The sequence below is a fragment of the Coffea arabica genome, chromosome 5e (assembly GCF_036785885.1).
Source record: "Coffea arabica cultivar ET-39 chromosome 5e, Coffea Arabica ET-39 HiFi, whole genome shotgun sequence".
Classification (NCBI taxonomy): Eukaryota; Viridiplantae; Streptophyta; class Magnoliopsida; order Gentianales; family Rubiaceae; genus Coffea; species Coffea arabica.
In genome coordinates this window covers 49,719,676-49,733,573 of record NC_092318.1, presented here as the reverse complement: position 1 = coordinate 49,733,573, position 13,898 = coordinate 49,719,676, and the positions used below count along the sequence as shown (strand labels likewise).

At 36.2% G+C, this 13,898-nt stretch overlaps 2 protein-coding genes across 2 annotated transcripts; both read right to left on the bottom strand.

Annotated features, from left to right (window-relative positions):
• Nucleotides 1-2,058: 2,058 nt before the first annotated feature.
• On the bottom strand, nt 2,059-6,733 carry LOC140006680 (glucose-1-phosphate adenylyltransferase small subunit, chloroplastic/amyloplastic). Its single transcript, XM_072048997.1, has 9 exons — nt 6,382-6,733; nt 5,106-5,402; nt 4,374-4,643; nt 4,081-4,260; nt 3,546-3,649; nt 3,335-3,446; nt 2,933-3,031; nt 2,587-2,706; nt 2,059-2,400 (listed from the first exon to the last, which is right to left on the bottom strand). Exons 1-9 carry the CDS (start codon nt 6,634-6,636, stop codon nt 2,284-2,286), a joined length of 1,554 nt encoding a protein of 517 aa, XP_071905098.1. The 5' UTR covers nt 6,637-6,733; the 3' UTR covers nt 2,059-2,283.
• A 2,831-nt stretch (nt 6,734-9,564) lies between these two features.
• Nucleotides 9,565-13,665, bottom strand: LOC113690727 (ras-related protein RABB1c). The gene is made up of 6 exons (XM_027208738.2): nt 13,359-13,665; nt 11,640-11,779; nt 11,358-11,440; nt 10,573-10,777; nt 10,374-10,442; nt 9,565-9,924 (listed from the first exon to the last, which is right to left on the bottom strand). Exons 1-6 carry the CDS (start codon nt 13,402-13,404, stop codon nt 9,832-9,834), a joined length of 636 nt encoding a protein of 211 aa, XP_027064539.1. The 5' UTR covers nt 13,405-13,665; the 3' UTR covers nt 9,565-9,831.
• Between the last annotated feature and the right edge of the window lie 233 nt (nt 13,666-13,898).

The following is a 13,898-nucleotide window of genomic DNA, read 5'->3' as shown; positions in this document are numbered from 1 at the left end:
AAAGTTATTTTAAAATTAAAGATAATTTTTAAACATATAATATAATCCAATTAGGATTTAATGTGGGTAAAACCCAAGTGATCCGTTACCCGTTAATTCTCTTCAATTAGGCATGCCACCACATAGGAGTGAGAAACAACTCTGATTAAAAAGAGTTATTTTCATATATATATTCCGAGGTCATAATGAAATAGGACTGTTGGAGAACCTAATTGCCTCCAATACTCTTATGGAAGTGAAAAGTCAGTGCAAAGCCTCTTGACAGCAATGTGAATGAAGTGGCAATCCCAAACTCTGCACCTCAAGGAGGAGGTAGAGGCCAGATCACTTTGCATTCATTGAAATTGCAACATATTGCTTAGTTGACGCAGTCACACCATCCATTTCAGGAATGGTATAAAACATTGAAAAGTTAATTCATCATTGTCGCATTAGCCCCAGTTGACCGCTGCTTGATGTTATTACTTTAGAAAAATAACCTTTTTTGGACTAAATCAACTTCGAGGACATTTCATAGTTGTTATAGGTTAAATTGGTGGATTGTACTATCTTTCAATTAGTCGTTTTAGTACTGAACATTGAAGACATCAAAGTGATTAGGCATATCTTTACTTTGAGTTTTCAATTGTAAAAAAAAAAAACTGGAAAATTTAGTTGAGTAAGGAAATCGGGCGAGGCATATAAAAGTTGTAGTACATAATTCAGAAAATTAAACTAATTAAGTTGCATTTTACTACATAATTAAGCCCATGTGTAATGAACTACCAAAATGAGACTCTTTTTTTTTCCCTCTTCGTGCATTAATATAAACAAATAACCAAGCCAAAATGAGAGATATAAAGCAGAAATGTCATGTTTCAGTGCATAGAGCCAGTTTTACGAATTTAGTAAAGTGGCTTTGCTCCAGCTCTGCTTATAATAATCACGAACCTGATACTGGATAATTTAGTTAAGTGATTGAATTGAAATTTGGTTGTTTAATTCCAGCTTGAGCAGGTCAAATTTCATGCTCTGAATGTCAAAAAGGTTCACAGTTTGCTGGGGCTTTGGTAAACATATAGACTTCATTCCTCCTCAAGAACTTACTCCCAAAGAAATAGTAAGACAACCTTGTGTCTTTCTTGAAGCAGTAGTATTTTGGAGTTGGCTTAGTCCTGTCGTTCCTTTTTTGAAATCAGCAGCCAAATCTAATTGACTACGTCTTCGATGGATGCCTTGATTGCCTGAAGACGACATAGGCAATTGTATAAAAGATAGCTCCTCGCTACTCTATACGTATGAATCGTAAAAAAAAAAGAACAGAAGGTGAAATGAGAAATTTCTTGAAATTTACTGCATTCCATTTTCTGATTATAACTTTTGTTATGTTGTCGACGAACTCCCATTCTTTATTTGGGGAAGCAAGAACATCCAACTTCTTGACATCTCAAGGTGCTCTTTCTTTTCTTTTCCAATTTCCTGACAAATTGGATATTTTAGCTGCATACAAACCTCCAAGATATCACATCCCAGTCGCCGCTTTAGTTCCTATACTTCTAGGCCAAAATTTCGTTAACGATACAACTGACATTACTGCCTTCAGATATGCCTCCAACAGACTATATTTGTTTGGATTGGGTTTTATTTCCCCCCCTTCTCTTTTTTTTTTGTTTCAGTTATTTAGATTAACTTTAATGATTTCTTCCTTGAATTGGCAGAAAGTTTGGTAGTACACCGCCGCTTTACCAGGCAACGTCCAAAAAATTCTGTTCCTTCTCCAGCAGCAAATGTCAACCACCATCAGCAACATTGAGAAGCCACATTTGAAGATTCTTTATTCCCCCCCCCCCAACGGGGGTTGTGGATCTGGAAGCTGGCTTCGAGTCTTAGTGAACCTTGTTTTTTTTCTGCCTTTTGGGTTAAGTAATAGAAAGATAATGCAAACCTGAAGAGCAGTTGTTCTTAGCTCCTGATGAAGGGCTGTTCCTTTCATTCTGTTGCGTCCTTGCCTACTGGTCACCGATTTCAGTTTTAACGTCTATTTCCATGGTGAATTAGGCTATGGGAAGAAGACGGTAATTTGCAGAACCGGCCGCATGTTTGTACTACGGAAGAATTTTTACAAAATTTCTCAGTGAATTGTTTATCATGTCTTAGATAAATTACTGTTTTCAGAATATACACCGCATACAATACACGATAAGTGGAAGGATAGTTTTCTGCATATGTAGTCAGGCAAAAAAGTGAACAGCAAACCGACGCCTCACTTCCCTTATGGATGCTGCATTTAAGTGAGGGAGATCTCTAGATGACAGTTCCGCTGGGAATCAAAGCATCCTTGACAACGGTGACAATCCCACTCTTGATGAAGTACCCATCAGTTTCTCTGGCTGCTTCTTGGACATTGTCACCATTAATGATCTGAAAAATAGAATCGCATGTCAGGGAATTCGCAGTTGACAATATGCTCAAATACCACACCAGTACCAACAAAGCCGTGCAATATTTTTAGATATAGGAGTATAATGGATATCTGTGTTCAGTTTTAGGAAATACACTGATTCGATTGAATTTTACGAGATCAATAAGAAAATACAGGAATTGAACCTTCACATCATCTCCAATTCGAGCATTCTTGTCAATTATTGCTCTCTTGATATGAGAGTGCTTCCCAATACCAATTGGAACACTACCTTTTGCAGCCAAAAACCTCCTGTCAGCATCCGTCTGGAGCAAGTAGAATAAATTATATCAGTTGGCCAACTAAAACAATGTGCAAAATGTGCAATTCCCCGAGAAGAATTATCAAACAATGCGTAATCAGATAATGTTACCCAAAACAGCTAGCTATTTAGATCAACAATGTGGATCACAGTGCATTATCTGAAGACTACTAATTTAATACTCAATACATGAAAGTAATTAGAATCGGCCCATTCATATACTGAATTACCTCATAATAATCCGCTCCCATGAGTAGTGAATCTTCTATAATTGCACCCTCTGAGATGCATGACCTTAGTCCAACTACGGAGTGATGTATTTTACAATTCTGCAAGAAGAAAGATACTATAGATTAGGACATACGCGTATCTACTCTTTCACTATAATTAGTTTCCTTAAATGCAATGCTCCTTCACTATTCTAGACCAATGCATGGTAATGAAAAGTCGTACAGTGGTTTATTTCCAGCTAAAGGATCAAACAACACAAATGCTAGTTTTTGAAAAAGAAATGAAAAGACAGCAATTTCCAAAACTGAGACAGCAAAAATGCAGTTTGGTAACCAGAAATGGAATCAAATGGAATCATTAACCATTAGAAGTGTAGCCTTGCTGCCCAAGGCTAATCTTACCTTGATGACACAGCCTTCACCAATGACACTATCTGTGACATCCGCATCTAGCATCTTGGAAGGAGGTAAGTATCGAGGTTGGGTGTATATTGGAGCTGACCGATCATAGAAGCTAAAAAATGTTCAAAATGAGATTTGAGCTTCAGTTGAAAAACACAGCATAAAAACATGAGACAATATGAAGAATTATCTGAAGAATATATAGGCAAACCTGAAATCTGGCACTGGTTTCTTTGTGATCCCCAAGTTGGCATTATAGAAAGCTTCAATTGTACCAATATCTTCCCAGTAGCCATCATACAAATAAGCTTGAACCTAAAGAAAGCAGCAGCAATCAGACTTCCAGAAACAAGAGTCCGAAGATGCACCAATTACACCACAAAAATGTCAAGTGGTTGGTAATTTTTGAATGTCATACACACATGACTGGCATAGCAGCCAGCAAATTTTTACGTAAAAAAAATTCTATCCCTTGGCAAAAAGCTATCAACTCAATAAGATGTTCATGATTTTTAGGAGGGTGAGCAGTTTACTTCCAATACAACTGCATAACAACATTATATTTGTTTAATCAGAATCTATAGCTGGTCAGATTATTTGTGGTTGGGAGGCTAATGGATTCACAACCATCAACTTACATCACAAATGTTATGTGAAGTTCAACAATAATAGCTCTCTTAGAGCACAAATAGACAAAATCTGGTGTAAAACTGATCATAGAATAGCAATTTTTAGAAATGTCGTACCCTCAGTCCCAATGAGGTTGCACCTGGAATTACTTCACTTCCAAAATCGTTGGCTCCGGGAAACGTTTCTCTAAGCAGACTTATCATCACGTCTTTGCTTATGACATATATACCCATGCTGGCAATATAAGGCATCTCTTTGGCTCTCTCATCATCAAGACCCAGAATAGTTGTATCAACCTGTAACAAGAGCAGGTTGTGAATGGTATCACGGTCTGATTTTGTAAAAAAGTTTGAGAATTCATAATGCAGGCCATCCGGCTCTAAAGTGAGTAACTATTTCATAAGCTTACCATCATCGCTTTCAATTGCTCTCCTTTTGGTTTTTCTGCAAATTCAATGATGCGCCCTTCTTCATCGATCTTCATGAGACCAAATGCAGTAGCACGTTTTTCATCCATTGGCAAGGCAGCAACAGTTATATCAGCATCTGTTTCTCTGTGAGCTTGAATGAATCTCTCATAATCCATTCTGTACAAATGATCTCCAGCAAGAACCAAGAATTCAAGAACATTATGCTCCTCGAACAGCCATAGGTACTGCCTTACAGCATCAGCTGTACCCTGATGATAAAAGGAATGCCATTATAGGAATTCAAGCAACTTGCACATGCTTGAAAGAACAAGGATAGGGCAACATGGAAACCTTTTGCTACCTCAACTATGTTTGAATACCTAAATTTACCACCTGACCCATATTGAATAAACAAGAAATATAAGTCATAAACATGTGCCAGCAAGCAGACAATATTCTTCAAGGGAACAAGTCTAACAAAATAATACAACACAGAACTAGCTAATTCTACTTGTGGTTGCAGTTGATGTTGATCTCTACATAAAGTCGACAAAGTACAAGTTGGACAACATGTCCTAACATAATTGACACCTAAGGCAAAGTGAGAAACTCCAAAACCATGATTAGGACATCATATTCTTGAGGCAGCTATCCATGTGAAGACAGCCATCAAAGGGCAGATTCAATATATTAGCAGGCACAGAAGTCATTAGTTTAAGAAAGGTAATTACCTGGAACCAATTAGGATTTTCTGGACTCTGCTGAGCTGCAAGAACTTCAACGAAACCTTCATTCTTGTAACCACCCATATTGCTTGCATATGCCCGTGAAAGATGACGATTGAGAGATGCAGAGTTGAATTGCGTAAGAACATAGATCTTAGAGATGTTACTATTCAAGCAATTGCTGACAGGGATATCAATCAACCGATAATTTGCACCCAGTGGAACAGCTGGCTTGGCCCTCTTCTTTGTAAGAGGGTAAAGACGCGTCCCAGCTCCACCTCCGAGAATAATTCCCAAAACACTCTGAACAATGAACAATGACAGATAATATTAACCGAGAGTAACTAAAGACCTCAAATGTAAAATAAAAGTTATCAGTCAGTATGTTGCAGTACAAGTTCTTATCTACCCATTCCACTAAAACAAATGGTGCTAAAACTTTTGGAAACAAAAATATGTATGATTCTGTCGTCCAACACTTGACTTGTTGATACTAAAACCCTGATCCACTACTAGGATATCTCAAATTTTGCAGTCTTTCTTTTTCGTCTTAAAATTCCAGTAGAGTAGAACTAAACTAAAAAGCACACCTAGGCCAACAAGACGCACAGTTGTGAGCCATAAGAATACAAATACATATCACAATGAGTAATTTATAATTATAATCCTCATCATCGTACTCATCCCAATTAGTGAGTGATCAGATGCCAAGACAACTGCTATCACTCCACCAGTAAACAAGTGAACAATTAAATCCAGCTCCTGTGCATCAAATAATCAGTTCAACTTGTTAAAAACCAACTCTTACAATAAGCATTTTCTATCATAATTATTTACTGTTTTAGATATGACTACTGTCAATTCATTTTTGTCTTATTAATTTCCTCTTTTTTTCTTTTGCTACAGATACACACTCAGAAGACAAAATACTTATATACTGTAGATTATTCGCTCAAATCGCAAATGCACAGAGCAAGAGAGCGTAGATCCTGGATCTACCGAGCACATTCACGTAACTTCGTTTTGAAAGCCAAATTTTATGCACCCTCACACTAACCGAGACAACCGACCAAAGCTCAAAACTTCAGCTCAAGTTTTCTACAAATCCACCGCACAGCATCAACTCATTTCATTACAATACGATAACTCCATATATTTTCAAACTTTCCTGGAAATTATATAACAAACGCAGTGAACATAAAGCACTTGCACATGCAAAATTGGAAAAAAAAAAAAAAAGAAAAAGAAGAAAGAAAAAAACACTAGAGAAGAGAAGACTTACACGGCTAGCGTCAGGGTCAAGACATGTCTGCGAATTTTGAGAATCAGAAACCGCTTTGGGAGAGACTATCAACGGCTTCCGACTTTCCGGACGCCGTCGTCCTTGGGCAACTGAAGCGATCAGTTTTTCGCCAAAGGCATTGGACGACACGGACGAGAATGACAGCCGCCGGGAAAAATCGCCGTCAGTTCCAGCATTACAGTTTTTATGATTGTAATAAGGAGAAATCCTCACCGATGATCCAACGGCAGCCATTAAAGGAAAGATAATTCTGTGATTGTTTCGTCACCACTCAAACTCCTGCTCGCGGTTCAGTGTAGTAGTGACTGAGATTGGAGTGCTTTGGACTGAGATGGAAGTAACGAAGTGGGAGGACTCTATATAGATACGGAAGTGGAGTACGAGTTTGACACTGGGTATGCGAGAAATTACGAGTGTGCACTCGTTTGCGGCACCACTCCAGCCAAGCTGGCCAAGTAAGCCAATAGAGCCAAAGCTTAACAAGAGCATCCGGATTGAGAGGAGGTATTTGTCAGGGAGAATTCTAATTCATTATGGCACTTATTTCTATTATTCCTTCTGTCCCACAATTTAAGTCGTTTTTTGAAAGATAACATGCAATCATTGTACATTTGTATGAGAATAAGTTGGATTTGAGTAATTTTATAACAAGGGAGAATTGTAGTTCACTACAGCCCTTATTTTTGTTACTCCTTTCGTCCCATAATTTAAATCATTTTTTGAAAATCAACTATTTAAGAGAATATGTAATCATTGTATATTTGTATGTTAATATGTTGGAATTGAGTGATTTTACAATGTTATGTTCAAATTCAAAATTTGAAAAGTACAAGAAATGCATTGATAGGTGAGAAAAAATACTTTTTCAAATGATACAGCAGGAAGATTAATAAAACATTGTGTTGACTTTTAAATAATAACCCTTATTTTGGGATGTCCAAAAAATAAGAACATTGTAGTAAGAATGGGGACGGAGGGAGTAAAAGTTAATATAATATACCCTTAATATATTGCACCATTCTCGTTTATAAAGTTATTGTGGCTCCGTTTGGATTAACTGTTTTTGGGAATGTTTTTGAAAAATTTTACTGTAGCAGAGTTTTTAGAGTATATTTTGGGATATTTTGAGAAAATATTTTGGAATATTTAAGAGTAGTAGAGTTTTTAAAATATATTTTGGGATATTTTTTGAATATTAAAAAAATTAGACTACTTTTTAGAGTACCTTTTAGAGTACTTTTTAAAAAAATGTATAGTATTTGAAAAACTAGTTTTTGAATAGCAAAATGTATCCGTACACTAAAATTATATGAATATATACACATTGTATTATTTTAAACAAATAATATTTACATGGATGCTCTAAACTTCGAGTCTATTGATTATAATTAGTTCAATCTAATTAGATTAAATTCAAATGATATATTATACTTTTTTTCCCACATTTGCTGGAGATTCACTTATAATTATTAGATAAATTTTACATTTAAGACCTTTTTTTTTTTCTAAAAACTTCACTGGGTTAACACCCTTATCAAACAAATTTATTATTAGGTTGATACTACAATCAAGTTTAGATACAAAATTTAAACTTGTTACAGCTCAAAACCAATTCTTGATGAGCATGCTGTTATAAGTTGTAACGTTCAGCTCATTTGGGTGTAATGTGAGGGAGGGCAGTTTGGGGAAAGTCCTATATTAATTGTCCCTTTTTATGGGAAAAAAATCTGGGGATGTCGTTTAGGGGATTTTGATAATCTCACAGGGGACACGTGAAGAGATGTGTGACTGGCTGCTTTTCCACCGTTGGTAATTTTTTTTTTAATTGGGAAAATAGACTATCCCGTGCTTCCGCTGTCAAACTTGAAGTGATGAAACTATAATTAATTATTTTTTGGATTCTGGAATTCTCTGAAATTTAGGTTTGCGGTTGGAGAAATGCGTCGCCCTCGAAAGATCTAAATTCAAGAATGCCAATCAAGTACAGCTATTACCACTAACAAAACTTATCACTGAGAGCTTGATGGATTGGAATGTCGTATTCTGTATGGAATAATCAGAGTGTTTTGACTGTTATTATTATTATTGTCACTCTTCGGTCCCAAATTATTCGTCACATTTGGAGGTTTCAACTTGTTTGAAAGTAGTGCATTGATGGCGATGTTAGTGAATTTATTTATAAAATTACGGTCAAAATTTTAGATAAATATGCAGATAACATTAAAAAAAATAGTTCAAAAGTATAAATATTTTGAAACATCACAAAATGAAAAGTATGATGCTTTTAATGGAACTGAGAGAATATTCGATACGATCGGAGGAGGATAAATAGGGGCCGGGTGGCTCACACAAAGGGGAGATTTGAGAAATGAAACTCAATACTCATGCTAAACGATGGGTTTTTTAATTTTGCATTGGAGAAGAATCATTTTTTCCCAGGGAAAGATTCAATGAATCATGACAAATTAACTCTTAGGTCAACTGTAAGATGATTCCAGAAACGCACTCATTGTAGTGTCTTGTAGTTGACAAGAAAGAGTAATACACACTAATTCAGTTTACCTTTTTGTTCAAAACAAAATTAGCAAAATGAGATTACAAGTAGTAGTAGTATTACTCAGTTACTCTTCATCACGCCTGGCATTAATACGATGCTTCTCCTGATTAAGTAACGCATGGCCGTCCGTAGTCAATGAAGTCACACACTAACGATCATCCATAATCCGTATCATTTATCAAATTATCCTAACACAGCATCCATTTTCTTGCTCAGTTCTCTGGGAGCAAAGCTGTTGTTCAACATTCCATTTTTTGTCCACCTCTGAGATTTGTTGAATTTTAGAACTGGCAAAATACCCAGCACCTATAGAATCAATCAACAAGTACGGTGGTAGAGCTAATTCGGAAAAGGTCCCAAATTCAGCTACATCAAAATCACAGTTTGTAGACTGCAGGATGCTTTTATCTGCCAGGCGGGGCACATACCGACTCAATACGAAATGCACTCCAGTTTGGCACAGAAATTCTTTCCTGAATATTAATTCTTGATTGGTTAATTCACAGATACGGCGAATTCCGACTAACTAGTCCCAGTAGCAGACAATCATAATATGATAAACCGAGACAGATACAGGGAAACAGGATATGAAATCACACATAAGCTTTGGAAAACAACATAACTCTATTCACAACTGAGTTAAGCTTCCACTTTTACAAAGTTGGGACTTCAATTTCCACAAGAACAAACAATTTCCTATATACCAACCAATTCCTTAAACTTATTATCTTCCCATATTTCATAGATTTAGACAACAAATTCCAGAGAAAAAAATGAAAAACAGCAAGTAAGCAGACGGACAATTGAACTTTTGGAACCTATAAACCCAACAATAAAAAACCATAAAACATGATTAGTGACCATTTCCCTTTTCAACTACAACAGCCACCTCCTTGAGCAGCTGCGCCATCTCTTCCTCCTGATGGCCCTGGGATGCCACCATATCCGACTTTGATTCCATAAGACTGCAAAAGAAACCATAAAACCAGAAAAATTAGGGGTGTATCCCTAAAGCAGAAAACCATGTTCCATGGTCAGAGAAAAGCAACCACCACAAATAAGAAATTATTTTTTTGGTATTCAACTTCTAACTCAGATCTCTGGAAATCTTCAAACGGGATGATATAAGAATAGCAAGAGAGCTGAGCTTAGCGAATGGTAGCTTTCAAAAGGTCCTCTACTACTCGTTTACCACAAAGCAGAAGAATTTACGCTAATTAAGCATTCACCAAAAATAAAATGCATCAGTTGAATATGCTAAGTACAAAAGCTTCTCTATCTTCCTTTATTTATCGGGATGCCAACCGGTTACGCGACTTGCATTAATAAGCAATTGACTGCTTTCTACTAGAATCCTAAGCCTTATTTTTTAATCAGAAAGCACATTGGAAACTGTAAATAGGGTATAGCATACCTCATTTGACACATCAAAAACTCCATCCTGAATCTTCCTGTAGATGGTTGAAGCAGTGCTTATAAATGCCTGGTAAGGATAAAAATCTCAGTACAAATACAAGAGCGGATACCCAATCATTATAAAAACATAGGTTGTCACCTACTTCAGAAAGTTGTTTGCAAGTCATTAATTACTGATAAAAAAGATTTTAAAGCACCTCTTCAACATTCTGAGCAGTTTTTGCAGAGCACTCCATGAATATCAAGCCATTCTCTTTGGCAAATTGCTCACCCTCCTCAGTGCTCACGGCCCTTCTATGAGACAAATCACACTTATTGCCTATGAGCATTATGGTCATGTTAGCATTTGCATGTTGCCTGGCATCCTCCAACCAACTGGCAAGGTGGTTAAAAGTTTCCCTCCTGAGTAGTTTAAAAATCAAATTATTCTTTGTCATCAGGAATTAAAATTCTAGGATGATAAGATCCAAGCAAGACAAAAGAATTCAGATAACGGAAGAAACAATCATATCTTCAATTAAAAGGTAACATCGAATAGAGTTAGAAAAAACAGTGAAATTTAAAAGAATGCAATCTTTCTAAGAAAGGGATGGGAAAATTCTATACCTGCATAGATATGACTATGACTAAAAATAGTTTTGCCTGCCCAGTTTTGTGGAACTCAACATGATCCTTATTTTTCTTCATATCCATTAGTAAACACTTATAAAGTTACCCAATACAATCCAGCATTAGTACAATGGACTCTTTGTCCAAGATATTGCCTTCTTAGACAATATGCCAATCTCATGGAATCATATGGTGAAATCTGGACAATATAAAACTCAACAAATAAAAAGGCTACCAGTTTAATTTGCGCTGCTTTTCATTCAAAACATATTATAATCCTCTTGGGTCCCATTTAATGTCAAAAGGCAAACATTAAGGGGAATACTGAATCAGCCTTCAGTGGTGACTTTAAAATGTCAAGACAGAAGTATACCGTGTAATGTCATAAACAAGCAGAGCCCCAGCAGCACCTCTGTAGTAAGACCTTGTAATCGACCTGAATGATTCTTGACCAGCCTGACAATAGAAAATATCATGCAAAGGCAATTGTCAATTAAATTCAGTGATTCCCTTTTGTATCTATTTATAGTTTTGAAAATTTACTTGCGTTATAACATGAGTAGTTATAAACTTGGGAGTTTTCAGGAGATGATTCAAATTAACAAAAGAAAATAGAGAAAGAAAACAAAGAGAAACATCAATAGCTCTAACACACCGTGTCCCAGATCTGTAGTTTTATTGGCTTGTTGTCAATTGTGATCATTCTGGCACCAAACTCAACTCCAATCGTTAAGTCATGAACAGGCTGAAATCTTTTGTCTGTAAACTGCAGCAGAAGACATGACTTTCCGACTCCTGCCACGCAAATGTAGGCCATAAATCAAACATGTCATAAGGTTCAAGTATGTAACGACAACCCAATAGACATCATTCTGTCCAGTGATATAAATAATCAAATGATATAAACCTTTTATGTTCTGAATAATATTAAATGTGTTACCAGATGATCTAGATTGTCACACGCATCAGTTAGTGAAAAATGATTGGTGAAATCAGAGTCCAATTCTTTCTAAACCATCAACCGAAACACATTTGAGAATAATTTCTATTTATTAATTCCTCTAAATCCTACAACCAACCAGTCTACTCCCTGCGAAATATATATATATATAAAAAATAAAAAAAAAGAGATTACATTCTTTTTGGTAGCTTCCAAAAAAAAGAGCTTTAATAAGTGATCTTTCAATCTAATCTTTCTAAAAGTGATCTTTCTAAGAAAGGGAAGATTAAAAGTTCTTTTGGTAGCTTCCAAAAAAAAAAGAGCTTTAATAAGTGATCTAACATCAGATATACTGGCTCGTACAGATTGAAAAACGTGCCTCAAACCCATAGCAAAAGGTGAATGCAAAAGTTGCATCGAACCTGTACCATCATAAGTAGGGACAAGCCGTTGGGAATTAGAAACCATAACGTTTTCAGAATCCACAGAATTGAAGCCCACACAAGAGAGGAGAATCTCATCTCAATTCTTTACAGCTATACACGACATCAAAATGTTTAAGCCATTACCGAATTTCCACAAATGGCTGCTCTAAAATCATAAAATTAGCTTATGGTGTGACAGAGATAGAAGTAGCATGATAATCACTTTTTTTTTTTGCCAACAAAATGACTAAATGTCCTACCATTCTGTGTACACAGCAATGGTAAGTCTCAACAATCACCTTAGCTTCTTAACCTTTTCCAAAAAAATCCTTTTTTTTTAAATTTTATGCGAACCATTATTAAACACTTCCAGCATCAACTATTGGATACTTCAAATCCTACCAAAATTACGTGGCTTAAGACCACCATGGCTTGGACATTTTTGGTAACCTTTAAACACAATCGCCATTCTGAAACTCTTGCTCCACCAGACTAGATAAATGACCACAACTCTTTACCAGCTCTAACCCAGAAATCTCTCATAAATTCAGCCTATAAAAGAACAAGTCTAGTCCTCCTATCATACCCGCAAATCAGATGCAAACAACACTACCATGGATCCGAGTTGAATGACAAAAGAACAAATAGCATCAACAAATCGAGCTAGATCCATAATCAATTGCTAAACTTTAATTCACAGCGATTGAAATACTAATTAGGAAAAGCAAATACTGTTCCGTAAATTAAAACAAAACAATAAACACAAATAGCTTCAGCAATACCATTGTATTTCCACAAAAGCTACTAGACATCCGCCATTGAAATTAAATTTTAGCAATAATTTCTTCAAAAAATGAAATTAACACCATCCATGACCAAATCGCATGAGAAATTGGTTCAACTCATGATCAAAACATCTAACATAACAAAATTCAATAAAATTCGCCAAAGAAAAGCTGGAAAAAACATCAGGCAAATGAATATTGCGGTTGAAACGACAGGAATTTACCAGTATCTCCGATGATGATGTACTTGAATAGATAGGCGTACGACATGGTTTCTTGCTCAGAATACTTAACGTGAAAGGAAGAGACGAGAAATAAGAGATCTCTCCAGGAAATGAATTCTCCTTATAATCAAATAAGAAATCTTAATCCAATTAATTTATATATATATACTATAATATAAGGAGGCAAATCAATTGACAGGAGAAAGGAGGAGCGAGAGAGGATAAACGACGTCGTGAACATCAAACGCGGTCGCCTCTCCTTCTCCCTCTTCCCTTCTTTGTTTTATACAGAGAGGTTAAAAAAATTGCTTAGAAAGGTATTGAATATACATTTTAAGCACGTTTCCGGATTGGAGAAAACGGGTTGGGATGGTCTGCTTTGCTGGCAATGTTCTAAACAGCGAAGGATCCTCCTAAAATATAGGGAGGGCCTGTTTACAGGGAGTCAAGAAGGCCTGGCCCAAGTTTTACGATCTGGGTAGTTCTAGCCTTCTAAGGGTGCAAATGAGCCTTGTTGCATGCGAATAATGCTATACTCAG